This window comes from Microchirus variegatus, assembly GCF_963457635.1.
Source record: "Microchirus variegatus genome assembly, chromosome: 21".
NCBI classification, from domain to species: Eukaryota; Metazoa; Chordata; class Actinopteri; order Pleuronectiformes; family Soleidae; genus Microchirus; species Microchirus variegatus.
Window position 1 is genome coordinate 19,008,833 of NC_139822.1, and position 20,000 is coordinate 19,028,832.

Here is a 20,000-nt window from a genome sequence, read left to right on the forward strand (position 1 = left end):
TAACACATTATAAAGGATAATAACATGTTATTCATCCTTAATAACATGTTATTAAGAATAATTACATGTTATTAAGGCTGAATAATACATTATTAAGGATAATAACATGTTATTAAGGAAGAATAACACATTATAAAGGATAATAACATGTTATTAAGGCTGAATAACATGTGTAATGTAATCACATGAGGTGTCTGTAGACCTGATTCATTGTAAATCAATTTACTGTAGATATTAGAAATAATCATCACTGTTAATGTCACAAACTCACTGTGTTTGTGTTCGTGTCACATTTACATATTTATACTTGATCTGTTTTGTACGGGATGTTGAATATGATTTATAATTAAGTATTTATAGCAAATCTTTTTTTTTTTTTTTTACCAACATTATAATTAGTGAATAAAAGAGGAGGAGTCAGTGAAAAGGGAAAAGTGATGTCATCCTAAAGTTAGAGGAACAGTTTTTTTTACCCAGCAGGCCTCAGTGGGATTTAACTGTCAAAGGGAAGCGACGACGCGTCACTGTTGTTCATATTATTGTAATCTGTGACATTTTACTCGGAATAAACGTGAACTTTCTAATAAATGAAAAGTGTTTTTTTTCCCTTTTCTGTTCAAACGCAGTCATTCAAGAGTCAGTTAAAATACAGTTTAACTCTTTTACGATCTTTGTTTTCAAACAAATCACTCAGTGACATATTCATATTATTAAGAAATAAATGAATAAGTGGAAACAACGGAGAAAACAGTGTGTCTTAAGTGTGACAAGCATTAAAAACAGGAAGTGTCTAATAATTAAAGGTCTAATAACCTAATAATAAAGGTTCTAATAATCAACTCATTCCAGAGTTTGCCTCTGAGAAGCAACTTTGTCACCGATTTTCAACGTTTTAATCCTGAAAAAGCTCCAGATTAGACTCAGGTCCAGACACATTTTAATGTTGAATAAAACCGTCTCAGGGACGAGGAGATTCCAGAATGAAGCCGGAATCAACTTTGTTCTTGTACAAGTTACGGTTCTAAAGTAAAGTTCGCAAACATCCGTTTCACGGTCGAGGTTCTGCTCTTTATTATTGCGTCTTATTTTAAATAAAACATTGATACAAACTAAAGATTAAATACGTGAAAACAGGTAAACAAAAAAAGGAACAATCAATTTTTACGGAGAACAAAAAGGTGTCATTTATTTTTCATGTGTCATGTGCTGATATCAGAGGCGATTCTAGAGTCTGTAGGGGCCCTAAGAAAAAATTCCCAGGGGGCCCTTCCTTCCATTATGTTACAAATAATCTGATGTATGTAAATGTATGAGTTCAAAATGTTTTTTTTTCCCGAAATCAATGAAATAACATGGAAAAAAAAGTATGTGAAAATATAAATGTAAAGAACAATAAAACACTGTAAATAGCTTTTAAAAAACTAGTCATTAAAAAAATACATTGCACTGTAAAGAACCCACATTATAAAACAATATAAATATATAGAACAATAAAATACGAGTAAAAAATATATGCATTACACTGTAAAATAATCCTCTTCATTTTCCAACTTGCCCAACGCATATTAAAAACAGCCCTCAGGCTCCGAGTGTCGGGGGCCCCCTATCGGCTCGGGGCCCCAAGCAGTTGCCTGTTCACAAGCTGCGCCCCTGACTGATACGAGTCCCTGTTTTAACTGTTTTACGTGTTTAATGTGCGACTTTAAAATGAGTTCTCACTTGACAAAACAAATATAAATATAAAGTAAATGAATAATTGGAGGATGAATAATCTAATAATGGTCCAGTGCAGATTAGTCTGTGAAGTTAAAAAGTCACAATCATTAAAGTAAAGACTTAAACTTTGTCACTGAACTTTTTCACGACTGACAAAAACATGTTTTTTGTTTTTCTCTCCGTGTCCATCGTTGTGTTTTTGTTTACTTCCTGTTTCTTAAAGGTCAAACTCTTTCAGGAGTGAAGGGAACCCCTGGTGGAGCGTCGCTAAAGAGCAGCTCCGCGGGGAATCACTTCCTGTTCTCACATTAAGAGCGTCGTCGCTGACGATGACCTTAAACACGTTTCCTCTGTAGACGCGACGTGTTTATCTCAGATCTTACTTTAACTTTATTTAAACAAACAACTTAGACAAACAAGTGACATCACTGATGAAACTAAAGTCTGTTTTAAAGAAACTTTTGACCAAAAATGTCACAACATTCAGCATATTAGGACAGATTAAGGACATCTTGTCTTTACCAGTTAGCATAAACATAAAGATGAGCTCTCTGGCGCCCCCTTTTTTCAAAATGTTTCACTGTTTTATGTCATTAAAGAGCCCAAATTCATAAATCATCTGTGGGACTCAAAGTGCGGCCCGGGGGCCCAATGACGGCCCGCAGAAACATTTCTGGCGGCCCCCGCAATGAATTACAGTTGATAGTTTTGCTTGTTAAATGTTTATTGGACATTACTGGATACAGACCGATAAGTGTAAACAAAAATACTGGGTATTTACCTGGTTTCTATATGGTGAATTTTAGTGTATTATTGTGTTATAAGCTGGTAATAAGCAGGTAGCTACAGCCCCCAATTACTAGCTATTTACCCAGTAAATATATGGTAACAGAAATGTGTTACTTGGTATTAACCTGTAATTAGAAGGTAAGAACAATGGCCAAAATACTGGGTAATTACCCAGTAAATTATAGTGTTATTATATTAACGCTTAAATTACTTAACCCTAAACTGTAGAACTGCAATATCTGGTCATTAAAATGATTACAAATGGGATTTCTTTCTGGTTTTTTGTTCCTTAGGCGACCCTCAGTCCAACGTTGGGTTCCTAAATTGGCCCTCGGGTATCAAAACTTTGAGAACATGAGCCGACGCTAACGAACCGCCAACCCTCCCAGTTACGAGCCCGATCCCCGTCCGCTCATCCACGGCCTCAGATACTGAAGGAGTCAGAAAAGTCAGAAGTTCAGTCAAGTTTTTTTTTTTTCCTCCGTGTGGATTTCAAAGATCACGTCCTGTGACGATGTTTGTTTTCCTGACAACTTTCATCATCATCATCATCATCATCATCATCATCATCCTCTCTCTCTCTCCACTGAGACTGAAGCAACTCTGAAAAGACATCTCAAAGTAAATATCAACCTAATTATTATTATTAAAAGCTAATAAAGAGCAGCTTTATTATGTCTGTGGAGACACGGCTAATGAATCCCTGTGTGTGTGTGTGTGTGTGTGTGTGTGTGTGTGTGTGTGTGTGTGTGTGTGTGTGTGCGACCTTTACATCCTAATGAGGACGACGTCACGTGACTTCCTGAATACACGAGGGTTAGTGTGAAAAGGTCACGAGCTCCCGACGAAGCAACAAAGTCACGTAACGTGTTTGTTTGTTCGAAGGTTTCACTGAAGAAACGGTGACTCTGTTGTGATTAAAGAGTCTGAAAATAGTGAAGTAATAAACTTTCACAGGAAAGGAAACGTAAGAAAAGGTCATTGACATCATTCCCAGTGTTGTTGTTGTTGTTGTTAGAGTGTTGTCAGAAGAAGAAAAACAACAACAACACGATGGAATTATGTTTTGTTTAACTTTCTTTTCCTTTAAACTCAACAAGAAGTGAAAAAATACGATATTATAAATAAAATATATCAACGTGCACTCACTCGTAAATGACTGTATTTGGACACCGTTCCACCAACAGCGACTGTGACCACACTCTTAGAAATAAGGGTTCCAAAAGGGTTCTTCTACAAGGGCTGAGGTTCTACCTGGAACCATTTGCTTCTGAAAAACGTTTTCCCCAAAGAAAGGGTTTTTCAAGGGTTCTTGGTAACACTAATGGTTCCAGTAAGAACCATTTTGATCCAGAGAACCCTTTAAAACCCCTTTCCTGGAACCTTTATAGAAAGGTTCTACCTGGAACCAAAAAGGGTTCTCCTATGAGGACAAGCTGAAGAACCTTATATGGTTCTACTTAGCAATTGAATTTCTAAGAGTGTACACTCTTATAATAATAATAATAAGGGTTCCAAAAGGGTTCTTCTCCAAGGGCTGAGGTTCTACCTGGAACCATTTGCTTCTGAAAAACGTTTTCCCCAAAGAAAGGGTTTTTCAAGGGTTCTTGGTAACACTAATGGTTCCAGTAAGAACCATTTTGATCCAGAGAACCCTTTAAAACCCCTTTCCTGGAACCTTTATAGAAAGGTTCTACCTGGAACCAAAAAGGGTTCTCCTATGAGGACAAGCTGAAGAACCTTATATGGTTCTACTTAGCAATTGAATTTCTAAGAGTGTACACTCTTATAATAATAATAATAAGGGTTCCAAAAGGGTTCTTCTCCAAGGGCTGAGGTTCTACCTGGAACCATTTGCTTCTGAAAAACGTTTTCCCCAAAGAAAGGGTTTTTCAAGGGTTCTTGGTAACACCAAAGGTTCCAGTAAGAACCATTTTGATCCAGAGAACCCTGTAAAACCCCTTTCCTGGAACCTTTATAGAAAGGTTCTACCTGGAACCAAAAAGGGTTCTCCTATGAGGACCAGCCAAAGAACCTTATATGGCTCTACTTAGCAATTGAATTTCTAAGAGTGTACACTCTTATAATAATAATAATAAGGGTTCCAAAAGGGTTCTTCTACAAGGGCTGAGGTTCTACCTGGAATCATTTGCTTCTGAAAAACCCTTTCTTTCGGGAAAGGGTTTTTCCAGGGTTCTTGGTAACACTAATGGTTCCAGTAAGAACCATTTTGATCCAGAGAACCCTTTAAAACCCCTTTCCTGGAACCTTTATAGAAAGGTTCTACCCGGAACCAAAAAGGGTTCTCCTATGAGGACAAGCCGAAGAACCTTATATGGCTCTACTGAGCAATTGAATTTCTAAGAGGGAACACTCTTATAATAATAATAATAAGGGTTCCAAAAGGGTTCTTCTACAAGGGCTGAGGTTCTACCTGGAACCATTTGCTTCTGAAAAACGTTTTCCCCAAAGAAAGGGTTTTTCAAGGGTTCTTGGTAACACTAAAGGTTCCAGTAAGAACCATTTTGATCCAGAGAACCGTTTAAAACCCCTTTCCTGGAACCTTTATAGAAAGGTTCTACCCGGAACCAAAAAGGGTTCTCCTATGAGGACAAGCCGAAGAACCTTATATGGCTCTACTGAGCAATTGAATTTCTAAGAGGGAACACTCTTATAATAATAATAATAAGGGTTCCAAAAGGGTTCTTCTACAAGGGCTGAGGTTCTACCTGGAACCATTTGCTTCTGAAAAACGTTTTCCCCAAAGAAAGGGTTTTTCAAGGGTTCTTGGTAACACTAAAGGTTCCAGTAAGAACCATTTTGATCCAGAGAACCGTTTAAAACCCCTTTCCTGGAACCTTTATAGAAAGGTTCTACCCGGAACCAAAAAGGGTTCTCCTATGAGGACAAGCCGAAGAACCTTATATGGCTCTACTGAGCAATTGAATTTCTAAGAGGGAACACTCTTATAATAATAATAATAAGGGTTCCAAAAGGGTTCTTCTACAAGGGCTGAGGTTCTACCTGGAACCATTTGCTTCTGAAAAACGTTTTCCCCAAAGAAAGGGTTTTTCAAGGGTTCTTGGTAACACCAAAGGTTCCAGTAAGAACCATTTTGATCCAGAGAACCCTGTAAAACCCCTTTCCTGGAACCTTTATAGAAAGGTTCTACCTGGAACCAAAAAGGGTTCTCCTATGAGGACCAGCCAAAGAACCTTATATGGCTCTACTTAGCAATTGAATTTCTAAGAGTGTACACTCTTATAATAATAATAATAAGGGTTCCAAAAGGGTTCTTCTACAAGGGCTGAGGTTCTACCTGGAATCATTTGCTTCTGAAAAACCCTTTCTTTCGGGAAAGGGTTTTTCCAGGGTTCTTGGTAACACTAATGGTTCCAGTAAGAACCATTTTGATCCAGAGAACCCTGTAAAACCCCTTTCCTGGAACCTTTATAGAAAGGTTCTACCTGGAACCAAAAAGGGTTCTCCTATGAGGACAAGCCGAAGAACCTTATATGGCTCTACTTAGCAATTGAATTTCTAAGAGTGTACACTCTTATAATAATAATAATAATAAGGGTTCCAAAAGGGTTCTTCTACAAGGGCTGAGGTTCTACCTGGAACCATTTGCTTCTGAAAAACCTTTTCCCCGAAAGAAAGGGTTTTTCAAGGGTTCTTGGTAACACTAATAGTTCCAGTAAGAACCATTTTGATCCAGAGAACCCTTTAAAACCCCTTTCCTGGAACCTTTATAGAAAGGTTCTACCTGGAACCAAAAAGGGTTCTCCTATGAGGACCAGCCAAAGAACCTTATATGGCTCTATTTAGCAATTGAATTTCTAAGAGTGTACACTCTTATAATAATAATAAGGGTTCCAAAAGGGTTCTTCTACAAGGGCTGAGGTTCTACCTGGAACCATTTGCTTCTGAAAAACGTTTTCCCCAAAGAAAGGGTTTTTCCGGGGTTCTTGGTAACACTAATGGTTCCAGTAAGAACCATTTTGATCCAGAGAACCCTGTAAAACCCCTTTCCTGGAACCTTTATAGAAAGGTTCTACATGGAACCAAAAAGGGTTCTCCTATGAGGACAAGCCGAAGAACCTTATATGGTTCTACTTAGCAATTTAATTTCTAAGAGTGAACACTCTTATAATAATAATAAGGGTTCCAAAAGGGTTCTTCTACATGGTCTGAGGTTCTACCTGGAACCATTTGCTTCTGAAAAACGTTTTCCCCAAAGAAAGGGTTTTTCAAGGGTTCTTGGTAACACTAAAGGTTCCAGTAAGAACCATTTTGATCCAGAGAACCATTTAAAACCCCTTTCCTGAATAAAGGGTTCTTGGTGGAACGCTCCAAAAGGGTTCCAGGTGAAACTTCTATAAAAAGGTTCTACCTGGAACCATTAGTGTTACCAAGAACCCTTGAAAAAACGCTACCGGTGGTACTCCAGCTCCCTCAGACATAGCGTTCTAAACCAGGGTCACAGGGCCGCACATAGAGACAAACACCAATCACTCTCACCTACAATCAACTATAGAGCGTCAAATTGACCCAATCTCCATATCTGGATGTTTTTGGAAGCCAGAGACAGAGCCGCTTCTTGCTATATGCGGACTATGCAGCTGCATAGGGCCCCACAGCCACCAGGGGGGCCCCCAAACTGCAAGTTCAGACTCATATTTTAAGTACCTGTCTTTATTTGCATGTATTGGATGCATTCATTATGCATACAATCTCTACCTCGAGTTTGGGAAAAAAAGGGGCCCCCAAATAGTATGTGGCATAGGGCCCCCAAACAGCTAGAAACGGCCCTGGCCAGAGAACCTGGAGAAAACCCACTCACACAAGAGAGGAGAACATGTGACGTCCATGCAGAAAGGAACTTTTTCCGACTGAGGTAAGAGTGAAGTATATTTGAGGAAGAGGAGGACGATCTTTACTGTATTTTAACGTGATACTCGGTGGTGGTCGAGAGTCTTCATGAGGTCAGACACTGATGTTGGACGAGAAGATCTAAGGCTCACGAACTCTGTTCCAAAGTCAAAGTCAAACCATGTCTTTATGGTACAGTCATGGAGTAGAGAAGGACTTTCCTCAAAGTGTTGGAAACATCATTGTCCAGAATGTCTTAATTATGCTGAAGTGTTATAACTTTCCTTCACAGGAGAAAAGAGACCTGAAGTCCAAACACATGACCTCACAGCCTTCACTTCAACCACCTACGCACACTTTTCTACTCTCTGCCTGTTTTTCTTGTGCGACTCGGACGTTCTGCTCCTCGAGTGGACAAATACTTTATAATTTTCCTCTAATTGTGAATATAATTTACAAAGCTGACATCATGTCGATCATTAACTCCTCAGGAAAACGTTCACTGACGTTAGAAAACTGCAACTTCCATTCAAACTATTTTCTTTTTGCAACCAGCAGAGTCGCCCCCTGGTGGCTAATTTCCATACATCATACAGGATGAGGATTAGTCAATGTGTGTGTGGGTGAGGGTTAGGGCTTGTTTTTTTTAAATGTACAGGTCATTTTAGATGAAAACTCTGACTCTAACCCTGGATTTAAAACGTGTAATTTACATTATGGCGACTTGCTTTTGGACTAATGTATAAACGGATGTAGGTCCCCACAACATCAGTAATACCTGTACACACACACACACACACACACACACACACACACACACACACACACCTAAACCCAATCATATAAAGTCGCCGGCGTACGTCGTCTCGTTCAGTCGTGAGTCGTCGTCGTCGTCGTCGTACGCGACGCCGTGAAAAAGCGAAGATAACTGCGTGAGAAAGTGTGAGTGTTTACAGAAATTAATTATTTTGCTTTTCTCTTAAAATATCGTGTGATTAAAAAACATAAAAAACGGAACAACTTTTGCTGTGAACCTCAGACTAAGACGTCTGATTTGAATTTTAAAGGCAAAACAATTTTTTTAATTATTTTTTTTAAAACAAATGTGGACGTTAATGCTAATGTTAATTGTTTTCCTATAAATACATTAATTTCAACTTTAAATAATTTTTTAAAATTTTTATTTTTATTTTCCAGGTTGACGATCTGATCCTGACTCTAATCCTGAGGTGAAGATCTACTCGTTTTTTCCTAGTATTAATAATAATGTAAATATAATATCATTTTATACTATAATTTATATTATAATGTACACATATCCAAATAATATTGGATTAAATCTGAACGTGAAAAAGTTTTTTAATCTACTGCTTAACTTAAGTTTTATATTTTTCTTTTAAAAAGTTGCAAAGTAAACATCTTAATACAGATTAAGGTGCAGATTTGATTTAATCTGTCCGTTTTTTCTCTCTATTCAGTCAAATCTACAACAAATAAACAGTTGAGTTTATTATGTATAATTATATGTATATTGTATAGTATATAATGAAAAAATATATGCAGAATTTAGTTAAATGTAAAGTAAAAACATATTTACTGTATATGTACATAGTTTAATGTAATTCTAGATACATACAATCATTTTCTTTAATATTTAATCTGCTGTAATCTTAAAATAAATATCTGGGAAATAAAAAAATTATATTTTTGCAGTAAAAGCGCTTTAAACGTGTCAGTTTAATTGTAATTTAACTCCTGTTTTTACTGTCACATCAGAGGGAATTGAAGTTCAGCCTTCAAATCCATGAGAAATCCATGTTTTCTGAATCACCGACGCAAACTCGTCCGTCACTAACTTCCTTCCTCCGCATTATTCCGTGTTTGTTTTCTCTCGTTCTCTCTCGCGGACAGATGAACGCGTCGTCCGCCAACGTGACCGTGGTCATCGAGTACCGAGACTCTTTGGCCAAAGCCGTGACCAAGAACGTGATCGTGGTGGTTCTGAGCATCTCCATCAACTACATCAACACGGGCCTCATTCACACCTTCTGCAAACACCAGGCGAGTTCACGCGTTCACACAAACACTCATCACGTCCTGGATATCGTCATTTATTCTCTTCTGTCATGAAATGATCAGATATCGTTGTTATAGAGGGCGACAGCATAGATGTGAAGGAGGTGGCAGCTAATTCAGCAACTGTTTTAGTCATGGGTCAAATTGGTCGATATCTGAAATTACATTTTAAAGCCAATATGGGCCGATATCACGACGATAATATCATGCATTCCAAAAATTATTAAGATTAAGTTAAGTAGTTTTTGCCCCACTTAATCCTTTAATAACGGATATGTAGTTGGGTATTTCACCACAGTTTTTACCATAGAAAACAAGTGCAAGAGCAAATACATTTATGTGATTTTCATGAAAACCAAGTCTTCATCTTTATAATTTTTTCCTTTTCCCTTTTCCTTCATGAACAAACATAGATCAATCAATCAATCTATCAAATATCGGATCATCGAATGAGAACTTTGTCGAAAGCACTTTCCACACGTTTCACAGGAATATGGCTTCTCACCCGTACGAGTTCTCGTGTGTCCAATCGAGGTCATTTTAACCGCAAAGCGTTACTCACAAACGTTACAAACGTTGCAAACATGGGCCTCGATAGATAGATTTTTTTTTTAATTAAGATTAAGATTAAGAACCCTTTAAGTCCCGCAAGGGGAAATTCAATTCTGCAGTGAGTTAGTGAACACACACAGCACACAGTGAGGTGGAGAACATGCTAACCCAGCGCAGTGAGCTGCCATGCCAGTGAGCGGCGCTCGGGGAGCAGTGAGGGGGTTAAGTGCCTTGCTCAACAGCACTTCAGCTACCTTTCGGTCTCGAGCTCGAAGCCCTAACCACTAGGCCACAGCTGCCCTAGTCTAATCTATACTTCTATCATTGTCTATTTCCTCCAGATCTTCTACACGAATCCTCGATACGTGCTCTTCTTTCACCTGGTGGTCAACGACATGATCCAAGTGACGCTGACCGTCATCCTGTTCGTCGTCAGCTACGCCGTCTACAAGTTCAGCGTCTCCGTGTGCTGCACCTTCATCCTGATCGCGCTGTTCGCCACCGAAAACACTCCGCTGAACCTGGCCTGCATGGCGGTGGAGTGCTACATCGCCGTCTGCTTCCCGCTCCGCCACGCGCAGATCTGCACGGTCAAAAGGACCTGGATGACGATCGGCTTGATCTGGGCGACCAGCGTGCTCTCGGTCCTCCCCGACCTCTTCATCACCTTGGCCACGGAGCCTCTGGACTTCTTCCACTCGCGGGTGTTCTGCCTCCGGGAAACTGCCTTCAGGAACCCCCACATCATCAGGAAGCGGGACGTCACCTACGTCATCTACCTGGCGATGGTCTGGCTCGTCATCTTCTACACGTACTTCAGGATCCTGTTCGCGGCGACGGCGGCGGCGGCGAGCAAGGACGCGAGGAAAGCCCGAAACACCATCGTCCTGCACGGCTTCCAGGTGCTGCTGTGCATGACGACGTACGCGGAACCTCTGCTGAAGAACGCGCTGCTGCTCTGGTTCCCCAAGAACTACACGGACTCCCTGTTCGCCATGTACGTCGTCATACAGATGATGCCTCGCTCCGTCAGTCCCATCATCTACGGCGTGCGAGACAAAACGTTCCGAGGGTATCTGAAAAGGTACGTGCTGTGTAAAGTCAGCACTTCTTAAAGCAGGTGTCTGCTTCTACAGAGCTCCCCCTACAGTTTCGGAGTACATATCGGTTTATTTACAAAACCATAATTTGCAAAAACCCCCCTCCACTCTCTACTCAACATCCATGACAGTGACCGTAATTCAAACTCCTGTACATGCATTTTTCCTTTCACCCCAACCTGTCTTGGCATATTAGAGTCTGGTTCTGTTTCTTCTTCTGTTAAAAGAGTGTTTTTTTCCTCTGCACTGATGCCTCTAGTGGTTGCTCATTGTGTGAACCGTTGTGTTTCTCTGCTCTCTATAATACTGTCTATGTACAGAGCCTTTTGCGATAATGTGTGTCGTGATTCGACGCAACACAAATAAAATTGAACGTTTTCACACCCAAATTACAGTCGGAAATTAATCAAGCATAACATTCAGCCATTAAAGGCGCCATATGTAAGAATGTGGCCAAAAACGGTTACTACGCTCAAATTCAAAATACCGAGTTTTCGTTTTCTGACGTAACTGGCAACCCGTGGTTGCTCGGCAGCCGAGACTCTACTGACTGCAATGATTGGCGGACGGCGGTAGGTGGCGCCACATGACGGCAAAACATGATTTCAAAACATAAACATGATTTGCAGTCTGCAAAATATTTTTTTTTTTAAAAGCAAATATTTTGTCTGTACTGTTGTTGTTGGTGAGTTCAGTTTGTTATATGAACATTATTCCTGAGTCTCTGTGACATATTAGGAGGATTTTATGATTTATTACATAATGCACCTTTAAATAAATTAGAATAATCATATTTTAGCATTAAAAATAGGGTTAATAGACATTGGGTGGTGGTCTAATGCATTTGTGAAGCACAAACAATGTTAAGTTATAACACTTTAGATTCTTGACCTGAACTCACAGCAGACAGTGTCTGGTTTATGAGAAAACAACACATGTTCTGTGATGTCACTGTTACAGCTGATGTCATTAGTCCATATATAAAGTATATAAAGCGTGTGTTGTTGTTGTTGTTGTCCTGGTCAAAGGACGTCAGCTCAGGTGAGTAACATCTGCACTTGCTTTCTGTGGTGAGACTTGATATTATTATTATTATTATTATTATTATTATTCTCTGTCTTTTAAAGCATCCGTTTCTATTTATTGTGACTTTTACAGTACATGCAGCATGCAAACATGTCCTTTATATAATGTTATAGTTATACATGTTGTACAATAACAAATAAAGGAATCAATCATTTCTTGATGGGACAAAACAAAGTGTGTTTAGTATCAGTTACTTTACTTCATGTTCCTTCAAACAACCGACATCGATAAACAGCATGAAGGAAAAAAACCCAGTAAAACTAGTCTTTTCTTATTTAATTAATAAATAATATAACAACAGACCAGGTTAAATAAAATAGTACAAAGCAATAGATATGTAATTAAATGAAAGTCTTTAAAAAAAACGTTTTAAGAAGTGATTTAAAACAATTGCCATTGACCGATTATTATTTACTTATCACCCAGTTGTTACAAATGACTAAAGTCACTAAAACTTTATAAATTCTTCCTGTTTCAATTATTTAACACTCACGTTTATTAATTTTTATTTCATTACTGTACATAATACAGACATAACATTCATGGAGATTGGACAGACAGATTAGTTTTGTTTAATAACTGGTGACTGAAGTTAAGCCATTATTTAATTATTTTGTATTATTTGTGATTAAACTGTTATATTTTTATCAGAAGAAGAAGAAGAAAAAATAATAATTGGCTAAATATATGTGCAAAAAAACAACAACCCCCAAAAACGCTATCTATTATCATCTTATTATCATGATACAATTATAAAAACATACTTATGGGCAGAATATTTGATTTCTCCTAACATTTATCAACATTTCCAACACTGTGAAATTAGTAAAGGCTCATTGATGGACCCCAAAAACTGTTCTGAAATAAGAAATTGATTGTCTGAGTGGAGTTAATGTAGTATAGAATCTGCATTCACCAACTTCAGTGACTTTTTCTTTAGCTAAACGTGAACATCAAACACTTTTTTTATCTGTTCTAATGATCTAAGATCTACTGCTCTGTTTTTAGGCAATAATTACTATGACTATTTATGATAAACATTGCACAATATTGGATTTTTGCAGATATCAGGAGTTCTTGGGCCCATAACAGACACCAATATATAGTATATATAGTTGTTTTTTATTTTGCCCAACTGAGGTTATTTAACATCATATCTTCCATATTCATGTCACATCAGATGATGATATTCATTTTCTGCATTGTGCAAAATAAATAAACAGCAAAGTCGAGCAGTTTATTCAGCCTGTACTGTTTTAGTCAATTGTCATATCAGGGATGTTGGCGTGTTTGCTGATATCCAATAATAATATTGTGGAACCCTACTTGTGATTTGGGAATATCGATCTCTTCGTTTCAGATTTCAGATTTCAGGGAAATGAACGCGTCGTCCGCCAACATGACCGTGGTTCTTCACTATCGAGACTCGTTCACCAAAGCCGTGACCAAGAACGTGATCGTCGTGGTCCTTGGCTTCTCCATCAACTACATCAACGCAGGCCTCATTCACACCTTCAGGAAACACCAGGTGAGGGAGTTCACGCTCTCACACACTTCACTGCATGAATGATGACGGGAGGGCTAGGGATAGTTGTGCGAGGTACTGACAAAGCAGCCTAGGACATGGTGACCTCATGGTGACCTCATGGTGACCTCATGGTGACCTCACTGATAAAGATAACTGATTTTTGTCACTTGATAAAAGGCTCAACAGCTAAAAACATCGGCCTTAAATGTTAAGAACATGTCCAGCCAGCATCCGGCTGACAATATGGGCCCATGATACTGAAACCATATTGGACCACACAGTACCCAGCTTGCCTGGACAAGATACTTAGTGGGCAGGTAAACATGGGTCAGTCCACCATGGAAACCACAGACAAAACCCACTTGGGATCCAGCCCGAATACAAACCCTCATGGGGTCCACATGGACATGCTAGCGTAGTGGTGACCACAACAAAAACACAAGGATAGCAGGGCCTTTGCATGCTCTCCACTTGTGTGGGGGGTTTTCTCCAGGTTCTCCGGATTCCTGCCACAGTCCAAAGACCTGCGGGGGTCATGATTGGTGACCCGTCCAGGGCGTGACCCCGGCGTAGAAGATGAGAGCAACACAGTGGTTAGCATTGTTGCCTCATAGCAAGAGGGTCGCCAGTTCAGATCCCCGTTTGACAGTTTGTATGAACGTACTTCTCGTCCCCCCCGCGAATTGGACTGATTGATGAAACAAAGCCCCGTTTCTTCTCATTTCCGAGCAGATCTTCTACACGAATCCCCGCTACATCCTTTTCGTCCACCTGGTGGTCAACGACATGATCCAAGTGACGCTGACCGTCGTCCTGTTCGTCGTCAGCTACGCCGTCCACAAGCTCGACGTCGCCCTCTGCTGCGTCTTCGTCCTCCTGACTCTGATCGCCACCGAAAACACTCCGCTGAACCTGGCCTGCATGGCCGTGGAGTGCTACGTCGCCGTCTGCTTCCCCCTCCGCCACGCGCAGATCTGCACGGTCAAGAGAACCCGGGCGGCGATCGGTCTGATCTGGGCGACCAGCGCGTTGTCCGTTCTCCCCGACCTCTTCATCACCTTGGCCACGGAGCCTCTGGACTTCTTCCATTCCAGAGTGTTCTGCCTGCGGCAAACCGTCTTCCCGAACCCCCTCGTCGTCGAGAAGAGGGACGCCACGTACGCCGTGTTTTTAGTCGCCGTTTGGCTCGTCATCTTTTACACCTACTTCAGGATCCTGTTCGCGGTGAAGTCGGCCCGCAGGGACGCCAGGAGAGCCCGGAACACCGTCGCGCTCCACGGGTTCCAGCTGCTGCTGTGCATGACGGCGTACGTCGGGCCGCACTTCAAAAAGGCTCTGCTGCTCTGGTTCCCCAAGAACTACGCCGACTCCCTCTTCGCCCTGTACGTCGTCATACAGATGCTGCCGCGATCCATCAGTCCCGTCATCTACGGCGTGCGAGACAAAGCGTTCCGGTCGCACCTGAAACGCCACCTGGCGTGTAAAGTCAGAATGTCGTAAATAAGATTATTATGGATTACGCAAAATAAATTTATAATTTATTATTTTCATATAACACATGACTTAGATGCTACCTTACGCATACATTAGCTATTATACTGTGATATGATTCACAACTGCAATTTTTAAGTTTTAAAGTGATAGTTAAGGTTTTTTTACACTGTGGTTGTATGAGATACTGATACATAAAAATATATATTTTTTTTTTTATTCACATTTTTTTACTCATTTAACAAAAGTCTATGATAATCTAAGTATATGTTTTTTTTACAGCTTTATCTCGCTATTAGACGGCCTTTTCTGTTTCCGTTTGTAAACCGCTCACTCTCCCACACCAAAGCCCATAGAGAAAATCAGTTATTTTAACTCACGGGGACACAGGAGCTGCTGGTCCACTGCTGCCCCGTGTGGTCACTTTGTGCCACTGAGGTTAATCTGAGCAAAGGATTTCAAACACTGAAGTGACAAAATAACACATTTGAAGTTAGTGATGGTAGTGAATCGTTGGTTTTCTCTATGGGCTTTGGTGCAGGGAGAGTGAGTGGTTTCTATGTGTCACGCTCACATACAGCAGCTACAATTCCAAAAAATCTGAACCATCCCTTTAACACTTGTAAATTATAAACTTGAAAACCAGAAACCGACTCTACGTGGAGTTTTCCTTTAGGTTGGTAATTATGAAAATAAATGTAGTTTTTTAGTTTTGAAGCGTAAAAACGTCACAAAGCTTTGCATGAAATTTGCATTTATTTTATTCTGCTGTTATATTTGTGGTTTTATATTATTATAATACAATCTGTAGTCACTGTGTGGGTAATAACGATACGAAAATAAAGTTTCATTACCATAAAACTTTACAATTCTGACCTTTTATGAGATCAAATACAACAAATGTCATATCTAAATAAAGAGAGTGTCTTGAACACTGCCCCGTGTGGCTGAGTTTTCACTTCAGTTTCATGTGCTTGTGTTTCCACCGCGACCAGACGATGATCGGGACACGCCGTTTAAACCAGTGGTTCTCAAAGTGCGGCCCGGGGCCCAATGGCGGCCCGCAGAAACATTTCTGGCGGCCCCGCAATCAATTGTTGTTGAATGTTTATTGGACATTACTGGATACAGACCAATAAGTGTAAACAGTAGAACTACAATCTGGTCATTAAAATGATTACAAATGGGATTTCTTTCTGTTTTTTTTTTTTCCCTTTGGCGGCCCTCGGTCCAACGTTGGGTTCCTAAATTGTCCCTCAGGTATCAAAACTTTGAGAACCCCTGATCCAAACCCCTGTTTTCCTATCACGACACCAAAGCATTTAGAAAAGCAGTGTGTGGACGTACGAGTTTTACACAATAACAAACACACGTGCGGGCTATTAGCTTAGAGGGCAACGCCAACCAGAGCTAACAGCTGTAATGGTGTTAGCGCGTCACGCGAGAATTCTTCATGAGTTTTGGAAAAAGGGAAGCACGATATTATCGGTTTTATCAGATGTCAAACCAAACCAAGATCCCCCGATAGCGACTAAAACAGTACGCTGAATTAGCTGCTAACTCCCTGACTTCTATGCTAGCGCCCGTTACAAACATATTACCTTTTCATGTTTATTTTACTCACAATGAAGTGCACTTATTTTTTACACCTGTTGTGACATGAGTATGAAAAATATTGTGTTTGTTTCATGACAGACGAGACTGAATGACACACGTACAGTATAATAAACTGTTATTATCAGTTATTATGATACTGATATTAACAGTATCGGTTATCAACACAAGCACAAAGAGAAGCAAAAAGTCCAAAAGCCCCTCACATTAATTAATAATTCTGCCATGTTTTTTTGGAGCATTTTCTGACATTTTATGGACCAAACGATTCATCGAATAATCGATAGATTAATCGACTGTGAAACGTATCAATAGCTGCAGCTCTAATCTGGATATCGTTGATATTTGTGGAGAAAGTGACGGCGAAGGCCGAGAATGGAACCACTTTCTTTGCTCCTTTAATCGACGTTTACCAAAACACGACCTGAACCTTTGACCGATGAACTTCTCACGAGTCGATCCCTCAGGTGTTGCCCTTTTCTTCTCCACAGAGGGAGGAACACGAATCCAGACTTTATATAAAACACAGTCAAGAGATTTAAGTGAAGCCACAGAAGCTGCTGAAGTGTTTTTGTCCAGATGAATGAACTCGGGTAAGAAACGCCTTCTGTTTTCTGAATCTACCGCACACACTCACACACATTCTCTCGTCGTCACTTTTACTCGTGCACAGTTTGCTTTTTCCCGTTTTAATTATGTCATTTGCATTTGTAGAAAAAAAAAAAAAACGTTCCTGGGGTGAAAATCTCACGATTTGAATGAGCTTTTATGTTTGGAAAAAGGCGAGAAAAATGATCTGACCTGAAAACGCCATGTCAGGGTATGACGTACTGTACCGTGTCATAATTTAAAGGGATACTTGACCGGTTTGAACGTGGCTTTGTTTTGCTAGAACAGCAGTAGTATTTTTTAAGAAAATGTGCTTCCCTCCCTCAAAAAAATCTGTTTTCCCTTATCCAAATGTGCAAATGACGCGTTTTGCGTCACAGTAGGGCAAATTTTGAAAATGGAAAACAGATTTTTTTACAACTCAGGGACAAACTGAGGGAGAGAAGCACATTTTCTAAAAAAAATACTACTGCTATTCGAGCAAAACAAAGCCACGTTCAAATCCGTCAAGTATCCCTTTAAATTCTTCACATAACTGAGGAGTTTGTTGTGTACTATTACTGCTACTACTATGAAACAAGGATAAGAATCACAATATTTACAATAATCTATTACCAAAGATGAATATTCACGCGTTATCACACAGTGGATACAGGCGTTTTAAAAACAAGCACCTTTTAAATCTCATTTAATAGATTTGCCTTTGTTTTTAAATGATGTTTTATCACTGGGATTACTTTTCTCTTTTATGTGACGTATAATTTTAATTTTTTTTAAATTTGCTGTTGTGTATTTTATGACTTTTGTGTTCCCTGTTTCCCTCTTTTGTGAGTCGCTAAATGCTTAAATGTAAACGTTGTTTCCATCTTTATCGTCATGTTAAATATTTATAAAATCACATTATTAGTCGTCCACCAATCTGAGCTTCATCTGTAAAGTGTTAAAAATGAGCGTTTACTCGATCCTCACAAAAGAAAACTACTTAAACACTTTAATAACCTGTTTATTGTCCTCGAGGAGCAGATTACATTTAGCTGAATTCACTGAAGTTGTTTTTATTCTATTTAAAACAAATATTCATCAAACTAGTCTGCAAATATGCAGCATGTGATTAAAAACTGATCATGTGTTGCAACTTTACCGTTATAGTTGTTTTGTCTGTGAGATACTGAGTGAAAATAACAACACAAATGTTGATTGTGTTTCAAAATGTTTACATTCAAAGAAAGAAATCAGGAAACATTGTAACGCGTCGTGACATCGACGCCGACGAATTTCAGGATCCCATTTCTCGTCACGTGTAAGACGTTGTAGTAAATAATGACGCCACATCATCTTCTATCTTTTTTTTAAAGGTTAAGATCAAAACTATGAACTCGTCATCTACCAACGTCACTGTGGCCGCTCTGAACCGAGAGACCTTCTCCAAAGCTCTGACCAAGAACGTGATCGTCGTGGTTCTCGGGATTTCGATCAACTACGTCAATGTCGGCCTCATTCACACCTTCTTCAAACACCAGGTCCGTAACCGTCACAAACTGCTAAACTGCTAACCATGCTAGCCCTTTATCTTGTCATTATGCAACTCCAAAACCAAACTAGCATTTAGCATTTGGTATTGTGTGACCACAATGTACCATTAGAACAGTGTGAATGGGCCTCTATACACCTATGTACATATACCATTAAAAAACAGACGTTTGCAGCTAGAATAGTCGTTTACCACATTAACAACGTATAGAGTGTGTTTCTGATTCATTTAAAGGTGCATTATGTAATAAATCCAAAGCAACTGGCCATAAAATCCTCCTAATATGTCACAGAGACTCGGGAATAATGTTCATATAACAAACTGAACTCACCAACAACAACAACAACAGTACAGACAAAATATTTGCATTAAAAAAATATATTTTTGCAGACTGCAAAAATCATGTTTTGGCGTCATGTGGCCCCACCTACCGCCGTCTACCAATCATTGCAGTCAGTAGAGTCTCATCTGCCGAGCGACCACGGGTTGCCAGTTACGTCAGAAAACGAAACCTAAAAGACCTCGGTATTTGGCACCTTTGATGTTATATTCATTGAAAAAAAGAGCTTTCCCTTAAAAAATTAGGACATTTCTAAGTGACTCCTCACTTTTGATCGGTAGTTTATCTAATACCGATCAATACATTCATAACTGAATTCATGTAACCAGTTTTCTTTCTTTCATCCTCTTGCGCGTTCTTTTGTCCAGACAGATCTTCTACACGAATCCCCGCTACATCCTCTTCATTCACCTGCTGTTCAACGACATGACCCAAGTGACGCTGACCATCGTCCTGTTCGTCGTCAGCTACGCCGTCTACAAGCTCCACGTCTCCGCCTGCTGCGTTTTGGTCCTCCTGACTCTGATCGCCACCGAAAACACTCCGCTGAACCTGGCCTGCATGGCCGTGGAGTGCTACGTCGCCGTCTGCTTCCCCCTCCGCCACGCGCAGATCTGCACGGTCAAGAGAACCCGGGCGGCGATCGGTTTGATCTGGGCGACCAGCGCGTTGTCCGTTCTCCCCGACCTCTTCATC

At 39.9% G+C, this 20,000-nt stretch overlaps 4 protein-coding genes across 4 annotated transcripts in view; all 4 read left to right on the forward strand.

Annotated features, from left to right (window-relative positions):
- The window catches only part of matn4 (matrilin 4), a 17,117-nt gene extending 16,640 nt beyond the window's left edge, over positions 1–477 (forward strand). The window contains exon 16 of the mRNA XM_083907546.1: positions 1–477. This exon is cut by the window's left edge and continues 1,241 nt beyond it. The gene's annotated coding sequence lies outside the window, so the exon portion shown is untranslated.
- An 8,811-nt stretch (positions 478–9,288) lies between these two features.
- On the forward strand, positions 9,289–11,120 carry LOC310942667 (odorant receptor 131-2-like; the record flags this gene model as incomplete). Its single annotated transcript, XM_083908083.1, has 2 exons — positions 9,289–9,438; positions 10,347–11,120. 2 exons carry the CDS (start codon positions 9,289–9,291, stop codon positions 11,118–11,120), a joined length of 924 nt encoding a protein of 307 aa, XP_083764209.1.
- A 2,449-nt stretch (positions 11,121–13,569) lies between these two features.
- Positions 13,570–15,219, forward strand: LOC310942668 (odorant receptor 131-2-like; the record flags this gene model as incomplete). Its single annotated transcript, XM_083908084.1, has 2 exons — positions 13,570–13,719; positions 14,452–15,219. 2 exons carry the CDS (start codon positions 13,570–13,572, stop codon positions 15,217–15,219), a joined length of 918 nt encoding a protein of 305 aa, XP_083764210.1.
- Positions 15,220–18,803: 3,584 nt separating this feature from the next.
- Positions 18,804–20,000, forward strand: part of LOC310942669 (odorant receptor 131-2-like) — a gene marked incomplete at both ends in the record, with an annotated part of 1,656 nt that continues 459 nt past the window's right edge. The window contains 2 exons of the mRNA XM_083908085.1: positions 18,804–18,953; positions 19,677–20,000. The exon at positions 19,677–20,000 is cut by the window's right edge and continues 459 nt beyond it. Of these exons, the coding sequence (XP_083764211.1) occupies positions 18,804–18,953; positions 19,677–20,000 (474 nt within the window). The remainder of the gene's footprint in view (positions 18,954–19,676) is intronic.